The 14387-nt window shown below is 38.5% G+C and overlaps 1 protein-coding gene across 10 annotated transcripts in view; it reads left to right on the forward strand.

Moving 5' to 3' along the window:
• Positions 1 to 468: 468 nt before the first annotated feature.
• astn1 (astrotactin 1) overlaps positions 469 to 14387 on the forward strand; it is a 418702-nt gene continuing 404783 nt past the window's right edge. For 3 of the 10 annotated variants that reach the window (XM_019348325.2, XM_019348326.2, XM_005457968.4), the window contains exon 1: positions 470 to 932. In XM_019348325.2, coding sequence (XP_019203870.1) covers positions 626 to 932 — 307 coding nt within the window. In that variant the 5' untranslated portion in view covers positions 470 to 625. Of the gene's footprint in view, positions 933 to 14387 lie in introns of all 10 variants that reach the window. The other 7 variants (XM_005457966.4, XM_005457969.4, XM_025900129.1 and 4 more) reach the window with 6 other exon arrangements.

The raw sequence follows: 14387 nt of genomic DNA on the forward strand, positions 1-14387 counted from the left end.
TACTCAGTACTGGTTGCCAACATTTACAACATATAGTTTGATTTTATTTGTAAGGTTCCTAAAATTTGGTGAGAGATTTTTCACTACAGTGTCCTTCATATCTGGGCTACTGCAGACACCGACACTCGCTCCTAACAGTCATCTGCACCATCAATTAGGCAATTATGCATGTACACTGAGGTCAGGCAAGCTTCTAAGGATGCTCTGTGGTGTCCTTGGAGATTATGTGCAAGTTTCTATGACAGGGCAAGCAGACAATTAAATTACAAATGATGTTTCTTTTGGTGATGGGAACCTCAGGGCACCCTGGGTGGTTTGCTGTTAGTAATCTTTGCTTAGCCATTACAGCCATTTGGACAGTTTGTCGATCAATTACAACAAAGGGGGTCAACAGCATTAAAACACTGCTACATTATCAGTGTTCAGCGGGAGTAGCACATGTACAACAAAATCCTGTGATTGATCATATGCGAGAAAGAAGAGGCGCTTGTTTCCGACACTGTGAGAGCCCGCCGGTGTAGCACGCCCCCCATTCACTCTCTCTGGCGCTCTGTCATCCGCCGGGTTGAGCGACTGAAGCTGCCTGGGAGAGAAACAGCGAGGAGGGGAGAGGAAACGGAGCGATATGGCGAGCATCAACATGGGGCCGAGACCGCTGCTGCTGCTGGAGCTGGCGTGGGCTCTCCTGGCCCTCCAAGCGGTTTACGTCCGATGTCTTAACGGCGATGAGGACCAGAGCCAGGACACCGAGTGCAAGATGAAGAGCGTCACCGTGTCGGCGCTGCCGTTTTTAAGAGAAAACGACCTGAGCATCATGCACAGTCCCTCGGCCTCCGAGCCCAAGCTTCTGTTCTCTGTTAGAAACGATTTTCCCGGGGACGTGGTGGTGGTGGACGACCTGGAAAACACTGAGCTCCCCTTTTTCGTCTTAGGTGAGTTTTGCTTTTTACAACACGCTGCTGTGTGGAATCATTAACCACCAATTAAGCGGATAAAACCCCGCTCGCTCTTTATTACTACACTGGAGCAGCTGTTTATTAGCTAGCGCCTGGCTACATACCATGGCTCCACTGGTTTGGGAAAATGTTATAGGCAGTATAGCAGCCAAAATATGTAGCTAATACGATTAGCTCCGTTTTACGGGTCATAATTAGTCCGCCAGTGGTTGATAATTAGTCTGTTATTGATAGCGTAGTGAATCAACACTTAGCACTTGTTTTTGCATTATATTAGGCCGCACAGCACATGCGCATAAAAATAGAGTTTTTTTGTGTGGGGGTTGTAATAAATAAAAACCATCATTAGAGTTGTTTAGGGATCATCATTTTCATTGTCTGTATTATTGCTTGTGGGTATTTTACCCAGAGTGTGCACACGTGGTTCGGTTAGCTACATGTGTAGGAAACTGCTTGCTAGTTAAAACACTAGCAACAGTGCAGCCAAATTCCTCTTACACTACACTGTGCTGTAACTTTTAATTTTGTCTTTTTTTTGTAGTTACTTTTTGTTGCTCATTTCTTATATGCTGTGTTACAGACAGTAGAATTTACGCCCCTCTTGTGAGTTTTCAAACTTTATTAAATAAGCTTCATCTAGAATTAGGCCAACCCAAGTTCACGTTAACTGGACATTATGCTTTGTTTCAGTAACATTGGTTTAGGCAGAGAGCGGCAAAGTTTGCAGTGAAGTTTGCTGGCCGCTGTCCATGGTGCTGAATCGCAGCGCTTCTTTATAGCGTCTCTTGCTGCGGCTGCTGGGGGCCAGCATATCCCTCCGCTCCATGTGAGGGGCTCCGTGTGAGCTGCAGTGTCACATTTACACAGCGTTTTAGGTCCGCTCTGTTTCTGTTTGGTGAGGGTTTAAGTGTTGTTACTGGAGTCTCAACTGGTTTTGATGTGTCAGAAAGCAACAGGAGACAGTGAGACAGCACGTCAGATACGCCTTAGTGTTGTGACTGTTGGATCAGTGGAGCTTTTTCTTGCCTGTGACACTTTGATATGAGGTGTGCACCTGACCTTAAAATCGCAGTCTCACTCTATTTTATTTAAGAAGAAACTGGAACAAAACGTATATAGGACAACAGACATAGCATAGCTCAGCTATTCTGTCTGTTGCTTATATTACTGTTGAGTCATTTTTGGATATAATTTTCATGCTTTGTCAGATACACCATGATACGATTACATGATTAGCATCTTAAATCTTTATATCACCAACAAATCCTCACTACTGAAGTGTGACTTTTTATTTGATTTTTTTATTTTAAAAGAAAAACCTTTTTAATATTATAATCAGTTTTGTTATTTATGTAAAGCCTCTGTTTATTTGTATTACTTAAATTCTTAAAATATTTAGATATAACAACATGAAAAGTAAAAACAAAACTTGCACTCACACTGCTGGATGCCATCATCACTAAATACTTGTGTGGTTTGCTTTTAATTGTTACCAGTAGGGCTGGGCGATATGGCCTAAAATCCATATCGCGGTATAATTTGAAGCATGTGTGGTAACGATATATATCGCGATATATTATTTTCTTCTGTATACTGTATTTTCCACACTATAAAGCGCACTTAAAATCCTTTAATTTTCTCAAAAATCGACAGTGCACCTTATAATCCATTGCGCCTTATGTATGAATTCTGGTTGTGCTTACTGACCTCAAACTGATTTTATGTGGTACACGGCGCTCAAAAATCTGTCAAAAATGTTTTAGTACGACTTTGGTAAGCTACGAAGCCGCACCATTTGATGGACTGTCGGAGCATTACGGCTACCGTAGTCAGGAGCCTTGCGGCGTAATCTGGGTCCAAAACTCCGTCCGCATCAGGTCCCAAAGTCAAACGAACACTGCGGCATCACTGAGAGTTAAAAACTGTCTAAATTCTTTCATCTTTAATAAAATGATCAGTGCTGCTGCTTTACCAGGTGTAACAATTAAGTTTAACATCCAGCCATCTATGAAAACAGAATTTGTTAAATTTACCAGAGTTAGAAGTTAGAAGGAAGTTAGCTCGCTAGTTTCCACCTAAACATGATATAGCATGTTCTGATTGAGATATTTCTGAAAAAATAAAATGTACAGCTCTGCTATCACTTCCATCATTAATGAAAACAAAAAACTAAACAGCAGTGACTTTTTTAGAGTTGCTGAAGTTGGGCTAGCTGGTATATAATGATGTGCTAAGTGATCGCTAGCGACACAGCTATGTTAGCATAACATAAACACAGTAAAGCTGGAGGATGAATGCTAACTTTGTTCCACTCGATAAAAGTTAACGTGAAGGTTCCTGATGGTTCAGGACAAATGCAATCGTATGGCAGGATGCTGTAAACGGACCAAACTTCAGTCAGGAGAACAACTGAGATAATCCATCCACAATACGAGGTTAGTTGTTAATATACTGCAACAACATGGGAATAGAGCAGAATTCAACATTAATGAATCAATGGTACGGAAGTGGAGGAAGTGCAGTTTTTGGCTTTCCTCATATTCCAAAACGTGCTTCGTGTCTTCACTATTACTGTCGCCCAGCATAATTTGCAGATGATATTGCTTGCAGCCGCTGCGATGCTTTTCACCAAAACAGGTGCAGATTGATGACGCCATCAACATGCGCTATCGCGGTAGAGCGGTATAGTCAAAATCTCTACTGTTGGCCAAATTCATATCATTTCTACCGAATACTGTTTATACCGCCCACCCCTAGTTACCAGTATTACTAGAAACAGAGAATAACAAAAATAACAAAATTTATACTGTTTGAATAAATCACATTTTCACAGTATTTACATAGTTCTTGCGATACTGGTAGTAATAGCGCAGTAATACTTCAAGAACCAACACATAAACTTAGAAAACCATAAAGGGTAAAGGAATGAATATTAATTATAATTTGATTTAACCACATTTAAGCTAGAAATGGATTGGTGGGGAAAAACAAGAAATGGTTTAAAACTAATAAATTACATTTGATCAGAAATATAAAGGTACAGTAAGTATTTTTTGAGATTATGTAATAGAATAGTTATTGTCATAACTTTCTTTTTAATGAATCCACTAAAATACATAGGAACGATTGCTCTTTTGTGGAAGCTGACATGTTGTCTTGCCATCTTTACACAGTGGTCGACTGTTTTGTCTAATCACATTTTATATATGTGGCTATCGATCAGCCACATACTGTACGTAGTACGTGTTATAAGTTACTTTTAAATCAAAGATCACAAGTTGCTCTTTTAAAGTATATGTGACCATTTAACATTTGTACTTGTATATTTTCAATATCTCTTACTCGCTATGTCTCCAGATAGCTGACAATGGGCCAGCTAAACAGCAGCAACAGCTGGTTATAAGCTAACAATATGCCAGCTAATGTTAGACTCAAGAATCACACTTCCCCTCTGATAAAACGTTTTATTACATTCAGAGTTTCTTTACTAAGCGCCTGAGTCCAACAAAGTCAGAGCCACTTCAAAAAAAGTTTAGCTAACACCTGCTAACAGCAGCAAAAACAGCAGAACTTAGCAGGAGAAAAGTTCAGGATCTCCTCAAAATCTTACCTCAGTATCGCTGTCATCAGACAGAAGTGAGCCTCACTGACTCATCAACTCATATCAGATTCCTTTCACAAAGTTTTACAGCCTCCTCCAGAGTAAATAGATGAGGATACATACTGACAGCTGAGGTAAACAATGGACTGACAACCTATACTCACTACAGATAAACAACAACCAGAGTTTTTTGTCCTATATTGGCCACCATAGCTGGGATTATAATTTTAATTTGGGAGGGGTAAGAAAACAGAATTCAGCCGGCTGAAAAATGCTATCTGCTGAAATCTGTGGGTGAGAGTTTACACACTGTACCTTTAAGTTTCCTAATTAAATCCTTCATATATACATCAATGGGTCAACTTGTCAGTATCTTAAACTCTGAGAATACTAGATATATGACATTATTTATAACATTTATAACATGCAATCTACTAATTATTGTAAAGCAGCACTTGTTAAGCCCTAGCACTAGCTGTTAGGCTAAAGCAATACTGATTTATATTTGTATAAAAGCATTTCTTAACCCTGTGAGAGGTTATGAAATTGTCGTTTGAAAGTTTTAAGTTTCTCAAATATGATGCTTCTCTACAGTGACTTGTTTTGATATTTTAGTTTTGGTAAAACAGAAACATGTTTTTGACCATTTTTTTTAAAAAACTGACCCAAAAATCAGAAAGCTCCTTTGATTTAGCTTAAAAAGTAGAACAAATAAACAGCCCTAAGAATGTGACAGTTGCTAATTAGTGACTATTTTCACTGTGTACTTTTTTCATAAATCCACTGATCTTTTAGTCTGTCACAAAATTGTGGAAAATGGCCAAGGGGTCCAAGGATGAGGTCTACCAATTGTTTAAAACTTTGGAGATTTTTATAATGACATAAACAGAGTAAAAAGAACACAATGACATATGTGAGATTCTGTAAAAGCAAACTTTTGGGCAGTATTTTCTTTTTTCTCAACAGTTAATGTGCCTATTTACTGTAGTACTAGCATTTCTGCCTTATTGCATAGGTTTCCCTTGCACAGTGCACAGTTTGAAGAGTAGAGTATTTAAATGAGTTATACAGTGTGATTTCAGTTTACTGCGAATTGCACTATATTTAACAATAAAAAAATCACATTTTAAAAAAGCATTTTGGGATGATCTGGCTGTGATAGCTGCTGCACGAGTGTTATTCTGAATGACTGAAACCCAGGGAAAGATATGATCAGAAAAAGTGCCATGGGTGGATGGCTCGTTGCCAAAGCTTTGGCTGTGTCCTGTCGCTCCTCACTGAGTTCCCAGTTATTTAGAGCCAAGCCCTGCAGATTTCTGTTCATACTGGTAGTTTGATCTAACAGACCAGCACTTAACTTAAATGCACTGAAATTAACTTAATTAAGGGGAGAGAGCGGGGAAGAATCCCAATGCAGGACACAAGAGGATACATCTTATATTGGGCATAACAGGCAGCCAAATTACTTTTCAGTGAGTGATGGGTTTGCAGTGTATCAGGTTTTTATACACGTTTCTACACAGAGATCAGTCCATTAAACAAAACTGCAAAGACTACAATAGCCTCTGCATGTCTTTGCTGAGTAGTAGACACACTCCTTTGGAGCATCACAAATTGAGTTTTATGGTTTTTTTCTTTTGTTTGTATTTTTTCTCTTCTATCAGAGCTGTTAAATACCATATTGAAATGTCTGTAAGACAGCAGTTGTTACTGCTACGTGCTCCAGTCTTAATTTTGTAAGATTATTGGCTCAGTCTAACAATAGGTGATACATGTCTGTATGTGGTAAAATAATAATAACAACTTCATTAACAAGTGGAAGGATCAGAATCTGACGGTAGATACTGTTTTGTGTTTATTAGACACAGATATTAGATTTATATAATAGAATCATTTGCAATAAGACAAGCTGTGCTTCTCCTGAGGTGTCTGATTTAGCAAAAGAACAACTGCCCAAACTTTTCAAGACACCCACGTTCTCCTTCAGTAAGGACAGAGTAGTCCGATACTTGGATTGGCTATTGGTCTGATACTGACCCCCAAAAAGCTGGATTGGGTATTGATGTTTATTATGTCACATGAAAGCAGCAGCTACTGGCAGAACTAATGTAGCATGAAGGAAGCTAATATAAGATAAGCTGGAAGGGCATTCAGTTAGTTTACCACTTGTTGGGAAGCTTTTACTGTATGGTATGGTATTGTCCTCAACTGGATTAATCTTTTTTTTTTTACGCTGACTCTTTGGCAGCTCCATAAACAAGGTGTGCGTGAGGAAGGGAAAGAAGAAAGAAAAACCACTATGTAGCAGCTATGGCTCTCACCAAAATTAGACTAGTGCCCCGAAGTTAGATAACCAACACCAATGTAGCTTTTATTTTTTAATTGGATGTAAACTCACCCATCTACAAATTTGAAGATATATTTATTTTATTTATTACCCTGACGTCGTCATACACATAAAAAAACGAGTCCTAAGAGCCTTACAGTGTGGATTACATCTTTTAAATTTAAAACTGGTAATGCGGCTCTTTAACTGGTATCTGGTATCTTTAGCAAATCAGAACTGCATAATGCAACTAGAATTATCACTGTGGGCTGACTCAGTTGTATTTATCAGTGCCTCAGAAAGCACTACTAAAAATTCCATGGGTGTTTTAATTACTGCACACATATGAACGTAGGGAATAGCTCTTGAAGCTCCCTAATGGTGGTATTATTGATATTTACACCACGAGGCTGCCGTGGCTCTTTAAATGAACTATTTAGACTATTGAAAGGAATAATTAATACAACACTTATGATTTAAATAAGGTTAAGACAAATGCACAGCACAACAGATCTCTCAGGAATGCTGCTGCATGTTAATCAGTCTTAATTTCTATGTGACATTTCCTGACATAGTTTTCTGCTGTGGGACAGAAAACTTTTAATGAAAATTCACACTGGGGAAACCCACACAAATCCAGATTTGTTGTGCAAGTAGGAGCACTGCTACTCAAACAGACTGGAGCAGCTGGAGCTGCTGGTTCTATTATATATTTTGGTTTTATGTTTCTTTTGTTTGTTGCTTTTTTTCTTTGCTGTTTGACAACCTCCCCATCCCTTTGTAGAAAAAGATGGGTGTCCACTTTAAACTACAAACCACAATTCTCACTCACTCGCTCATTGTATCCGTGTCTTCTCAGGAAACAAAAGCAAACTGAGCCAACATTGTGCGGCTGTGCTGATAAAAAATAACAGTGACTGGACGTAAACATGTGTGGCTGAATGCTGTTTCAGTGGAACCTCTAAATTTTTGACTAGCTGCTGTCTGGTTTCCATTTGTCATGTCACACCAGCCTTGTTTATGCTGTTGAGTCTTCCATTTGAAGGTGGTGCACAGCTCATCTCAGCAAATTTTTACAGAATGCGTGCGAGCCATTGTGCCAGATGTCGGCATGTGCAAGGCTGGGTCTGGGCAAGCATACAATGTGGGAAACTTGGATAACATTAATAACAAGATTAAAACCAACAAAGTCTCTTTTGAGTAAAACAGTTAAACTAACTTTGAAAAACCCTTACTGTGAAGAGATTTTGGGGTAAGTTTTTGCAGTAAACATCTCTACTTGCGGAAAACTGACGTATGTTAACATTGCTGAAGCTGTTTGCAACATGTAACCTGCTGGATGGTTTGCCTTTGTGAAAGGCCTCATGGACTACCAAGCTACTGGTTGATAGTACATATACTCTACCAGCAATACCTGCATTGACCATCCATCCATCTGTCCATCCATGTGGGGGGCTGGAGCCTATCCCAGCTGTCATAGGTTGACGTGAGGGGCAGGGTACGTTCTGGGCAGGCTGCCATTCTGTCACAGGATGTCATAATGCTAATTCTTTAAAAAAATAGAGAATATTTTTAATTTACAATTACATTTTTCCCTTAATATCACTAACCTCATGTAATGTTTTTGTTGCTACTCTAAAACGATATATACCTATATTATTATTTCTTGTTGTAGATGACATCTTAGAAAATGGGAAAAAATGAGACCTTCTAAAGCAGGGTAGTCAGCCATGACACGATCATATAGCACTGAAACATGCAGTATACACCGTAAGGTGCTAGAAGAGATTTTACATGGAGCTGACATAAATTTCTCCTTCTTTTAAAGCTTACTGGTAGTTAATGTTTGACGGTAAAAACATTGAGTGTCACTTTAAATGCAAGACAGCTGGGGGCTTTGACTTAAGATCGTGAACACTTCAGTCAGTTTAATATTACACAGTACCCCTCTCAGCAGCAGCAGAGAGTCCTGCTGACAACTACAGTACCCCATCCTCTTCCATGTTTCACAGGGACACCTTATACTCAGCTAATCCACAGTAATGATTTGAGCTTAGAAGACCTTGGAGACAAGAAGATCAAAAAATTTTAAGGAATGGACTCAGTGGTCTAGTTCACAAAGAATTGTATAGTAGTATGGTTCATTTTGAGAAGGGGACAATGAGCTTTTATTTGGCCTTGGAGAAAATGTTTTATTTTTATTTTCATTAGCCCCTCAACCTTTTTTTGCAGTGACAGCATTTCAAAAGTGTTTAAAGAAAGCACACAGTAGTGTGTGTGTGGTGGTGAGGGCGGTACTGGGTACAGTTTATATTCTTCACCTTTTACAATAGCTTACGTTTCCCAAATTGCTTCTGTGTTGACCATTTAAGAAACACTTTGCAAAGGGGAGATTCTGTGACTGACAGTAAATTCTAGCTTCGGGACTGCAGCCACTTGTTAGTGTCGGAGAAGCCGGGGAAGCTATGTTATTAGAAATTTACCCTTTTGGTGTGGTGTCATAAATTGTGCCGAGGTGAGGTAATAAAGTTACCCTCTGGGAGACACTCTTGCTGTATTGGCTCTGGCAGTGATTTACACATTTGTGCCGGAAGGATCGGGGAGGGTAGTCAGCCCTTAACTGCCTCCCATTTGAATCAGCTTTCTGGGATAATAAGTTAGCTAGTAAGATTCAGGTCCATGCCATAGAAAGTTTTATACTGCTGCTAGTGGATAAGACATTAAAGTCCACCAGTGCTTATACATCTCCTTTGGGCCCTAAATGCACTGTGCCCTTATTAAAACTCTTGTTTGTATATTTATGTACATTTTCAAACCATAACAAAGCTGACAGGACGCAGAGACCTGTATTTCACTCCGTCTTACTGAGTGTGTAGAACTCAGTGCCTTTCATTGTTGTGCTGAGCAGTAATTATATGGTTAGTTAGGCTGGTGCAATACAGCAAATCTAAATATAGCTGTACCCCTATTTTATAAATACATTTTCAGATTAGAGTTCAGAATGAATTCTTTTAGTTGTATGGCTCATTCTGAGTCAGGAATAAAGCAACCTTTTAATCAGAAATATTAACCCGTCAACCTTGAACAGTGACCATACTAAGAAGACTACAGCAAGTAGTTTGATTTAGATTGATTTCCCAGCTCACAAAAGGTAACATTAACTACAGTTCTTCATAATCAAGTGTTTTCTACACAAGGACCAGGTGCTGATGGTATACATTGAGTGCTAAAGTGCATGTTCCTGTTTCTTTTTTATTATTTCATGTGAAACAACAACATTATCCATTTCCTTATTTTTCAATTCAGCAGTTGCTAACCTGTTAGCTCTGGTGGTTTCCTTCTAGTGCTTCCTTACAGGTGAGCTTTTGCTGTGGTGGTATTCAGTTGTCTCAAGCTCCCATTGAGAGTTGAGGTTTTGAAAGGTCTCTAGACTCTTCCACTTCAATGTCTGAGGTGTTGGATTCAGAATAGTTGCTTAGTTTGTTTCAGAGTATAGGCAGCAGCCCGACTATGTTTAACCTCTCAAATTTATGAATGTATAGACAGATAAAGGTCTATTTAAAAAGGCTTTCCAGCCTTTAGCCTCATCATGTGACTTATTCTATGCACATTGCTTTAAAGATCTGAGATCATCTGAGTAATCCAGCATCAGCTGGATCCTGTGTTTTGGTTTTTCAGAGCAACGTGAGAATTGGGTTAGTCAAATTCAATTCAGTCCACTGAGAAAATTAAATGGTGATTAGATGGAATATTTTGATCCTGGAGATCATCATCAGCAACTCTGATAACCGGAGAAATGATGAATAAGAGGGAAAAAAACGTTTTTACCCCAGCAGAGGAAGAACTTGTTTGAGGGGGCTGTGAGAAATTTACCAAGATATTTTATGTTAAAGGTAATATCACAAAAATAGAAATAACAAGAGGCGAGGTGAGGCAAAAGGTTAAAGACAAATGAAATGTGCAGGCATACTCCTACTCCTGAAATGATTTCATTCTCATGTGCTCTTCTACCACAACATAGAAAGCATATTAAAACTGGGAAAAGAAGCTGGTGTAATACTACAACTGTAAGGTAGCTTATAGTCTAATACAGCACTTTAAGTCTGCCTGTAAATCTGAATCAGTGACATTAGGGCTGCACAATTATCGCAAAACACAATTTTATTCAGTTTTAAAAACATTATTATTTGTCACAATTATTCAAAAAATGTTTTACTGTTCTGTCATATAAGAAAGCAGAAAGCTTTTACATCCTCCGATTAGTACTAATATTTTCATTAAAATAGATTTGATAAAAAAATAAAATAAACAAGGGCACTGCTTTCCCTTTTACATTGTGCTACATTCGTGATAATTGATTTTCAGAATTCATCTCTGCAAACAAATAATAACATAAAGTCTTTGTTTCCATTCACTGTACCTGCATGATGGCTGTGAATAAAACTAGCAAACCAGCAAAGTACTCGACAGCTGTGAGATCACTCTCTGCTTTCCCCGCTGATGGTTTGCGTAGGTTTTGCCACTTTAGAAAAGTAATTGGGATAAGATATCTTTGAAACATTTGTTATTCACTGTGTTTACTGGACACACACAGTACAAATTATAACCATAAGACAAGAAAACACAAATATATTAGTAATATGTCAAAAACTTTGTCATTTATTAAGCAAATAACAAGCTGAATTCACATTTTGATAACCAAACATGAGCGTCCACTTCTCTGAGGAGTCAGAAATGAATAATGAAATGAATAAATGATACCGTTCAACTCTCTTCAATCTATTAACAGTAAGTAACTGTATTTTGGCATCTTAATCAAAAAGTAAAAACATGCCTTACTATTTTTGACTAAGTTGGTTGTGCTGAGTTGCGGTTACTTAACCTTGTAACTCGTCAGGAGCTAGCACAGTATTGTCTCATAATGAAATTTACATTTAAAATAAAAAAAAAATTATATCTAACATGTTGTAACTAGAGTTGAACTTTTTAACTAGTTGCTTAAAAGGCCCTGCTTTCCACATTTTGAATTAACATCATATATTGTCATGTCATGTATCATATCTTGGCCAAACGATATGTATTAGTAATTTCCATTCACCATTTGTTCTTCCTGTCACACGGAGTCTAGTGAGTGCTCCTGTTATGCTCGGTTGAGCCATTTGTTTACTGTTTTGCTGTACATCACCAGCCACTCCTATCTCTTCCTTACTTGCCTCCTTAACCTGGTTGTACTCTGCAAGTGTATTTTTGCCGTAAGTCTTAAAACGAGTTTGCTTTTTCTACCTGTAACAGGAACGATTTTCTTGCATATTTGCAAAGCATTGTGATTTGTTGGAGGATGTTGATGTAGCTAAATCTTCATTTGAGGCTGACACACGGCTCTGGCTGTCAGACATGTATAGGCTTGTGCATTAGGGAATGTACATGCATGGCATTGCTATAGCAATTATATCACCATATGACACCTTTTTGTCATGTAAAAATGTATACGGGTAGTTAATATGACAATATGAAATGGCACAGCCCTAGTTCCCAACAACAGATGACTCAGGTAACAAGCTATTTGACTTTTGGTGTGCTAGACATTTGAATTGTGTTGTATATCTGTCTTTTAACAAGGTTTTACTCATGCAGACTAGTTCAGGAAACTTCAAGCTGCATAGTGCAGGGAACAGCTGTGACGGGTAAATCCAAGCATGTGGTCAGGTCCAGATTTAGGGAGCGCTTGATTTGCTTTTGCTTTGTGTTTTAATTGGTCAGGGAGGCGTTTTAAGCATTGTGCAACAAGATTAAAATTCAATTAATTGTGTAGCCCTGAAGGATAGTGTAGACATAGAAAAAGGAAGAAAAAAAGATAAAAATTAATGGATATTAGTTAAAAAATTAGTTAATGGATTTAAGAAAGTTCAGTTCAATTCAGTTTTATTTAAACAGCGCCAAATAACAACAACAGTCACCTCAAGGTGCTTTATATTGTAAGGTAGACCCTGCAATAATACAATAACAGCAGAGTGCAGAAGGTGGACCTCTTCCTCAGAAACCACACAAGCTACAGGTACAGCACATGTCAGGTAACTGAAGCTCACTGGCTGTTGTTATTGTTCATATTAGACTGTATTGTTGGCAGAAGCAGCGAATGCCATCACACTTGAATTGTAAAGTGGTGAAAATAATTACATATGTGAATATTCCCCCCCGACTAAATTGGTACGTCTCTGAAACACCAATGACAACTGCTTCCACCTGAGAGTACCACATCCACATCTACACAGCAAGCCACATCATTTAAGCTGGTTTCACCTTATGATGACATGTAGTGACAACCAATGAAACAACAGTTGAAGAAACAAAAAAAAGAAAAATCCAGGATCAAATCATCAATATTTTATCCAGCTAAAACGTTTATCCATGAGCAGAAAATGCGCCTCAGAGCAATGACTGATGTCTGCTTAAAAGAATGCCAGCTCCTGTGTGGCCTCTGACTGCAGTGAATGCTAGACAAAAACTTAAGTTGTTTCAAAAAAGCTGTGTTGACCTCCATTTTTCATATTGCTTTTTTAATCCTCATCCAGCGGTGTGTATCACCTTGTATACCCAGAAAGTGATTTCAAGCCTTTCTTACACAGAACACTAGGCCAGTAACTGTAATCCGAACCAGGTCTATTTGTCACAGTTGCCTTAACCTCCTAGGCCTGCTAAGCTCCAGGCCATTTTTTATACAACTCCACCTGATAAAACATCCCCAATTTCAGTTGGTAACAGCTCCACAACTGTAAGGCTACAGCGAACAACCTTGAGCTCTTTAGAAAAGAGAGACCTGGCAGGGTTTTCAAATACAATAAGTTTTTTGTGTCCCTGTTAACAGAGAAAGATTTCTTAAAAATTCCAGCAAAAATTGGCATTTTACCTATTGTCTAGTGAAGTTAGAGAGTAAATAATGAGCCTCTAAATACTGATTTTATTCAACCTGTTCTGGAAATTCTCAACTGCAACTCTGTCACAGAAATTAAAGTCAGCAAATGCGACATTCATTTTAATTATAACCTTGTCAGGTAGCATCTTCACTGAACGTGAAGAAAACTGGCGGTTTGCATTTTGATAAGTTACAAAGTGTATAGGAACACTCATGGTGGAAAGGGTAAACTCATAGTCTCTCCCCCTTTGTATCACTGATTGCACATGGCAGCAGTGTGGAAGTATTTAACCCATATTTTTCTGTACTTCTTTTACAGAAAAAAATGGTTGGGAAATCATCATAATCATCAGTAACTGGTGGGAAGAGCTAAATATCATAGCTTCTATTATTCAGGAGAAATTACAGCAGGAGACCGTGGGGTGAAACAATGGGCCAAAGCTGTGTCCGCCAGAGCAATTAGGCTGCCTTCATATACTCCCGTCATAATGAGCATGTTACAGAGACATCTAATTACTGTACATGTAGGGTGTCAGAGGCACTTTGATGAGCTTGGTGAGCACACAACTCATTTATTAATTGGATTTTCGT

This window comes from Oreochromis niloticus, linkage group LG18, assembly GCF_001858045.2.
Source record: "Oreochromis niloticus isolate F11D_XX linkage group LG18, O_niloticus_UMD_NMBU, whole genome shotgun sequence".
Lineage (NCBI taxonomy): Eukaryota > Metazoa > Chordata > Actinopteri > Cichliformes > Cichlidae > Oreochromis > Oreochromis niloticus.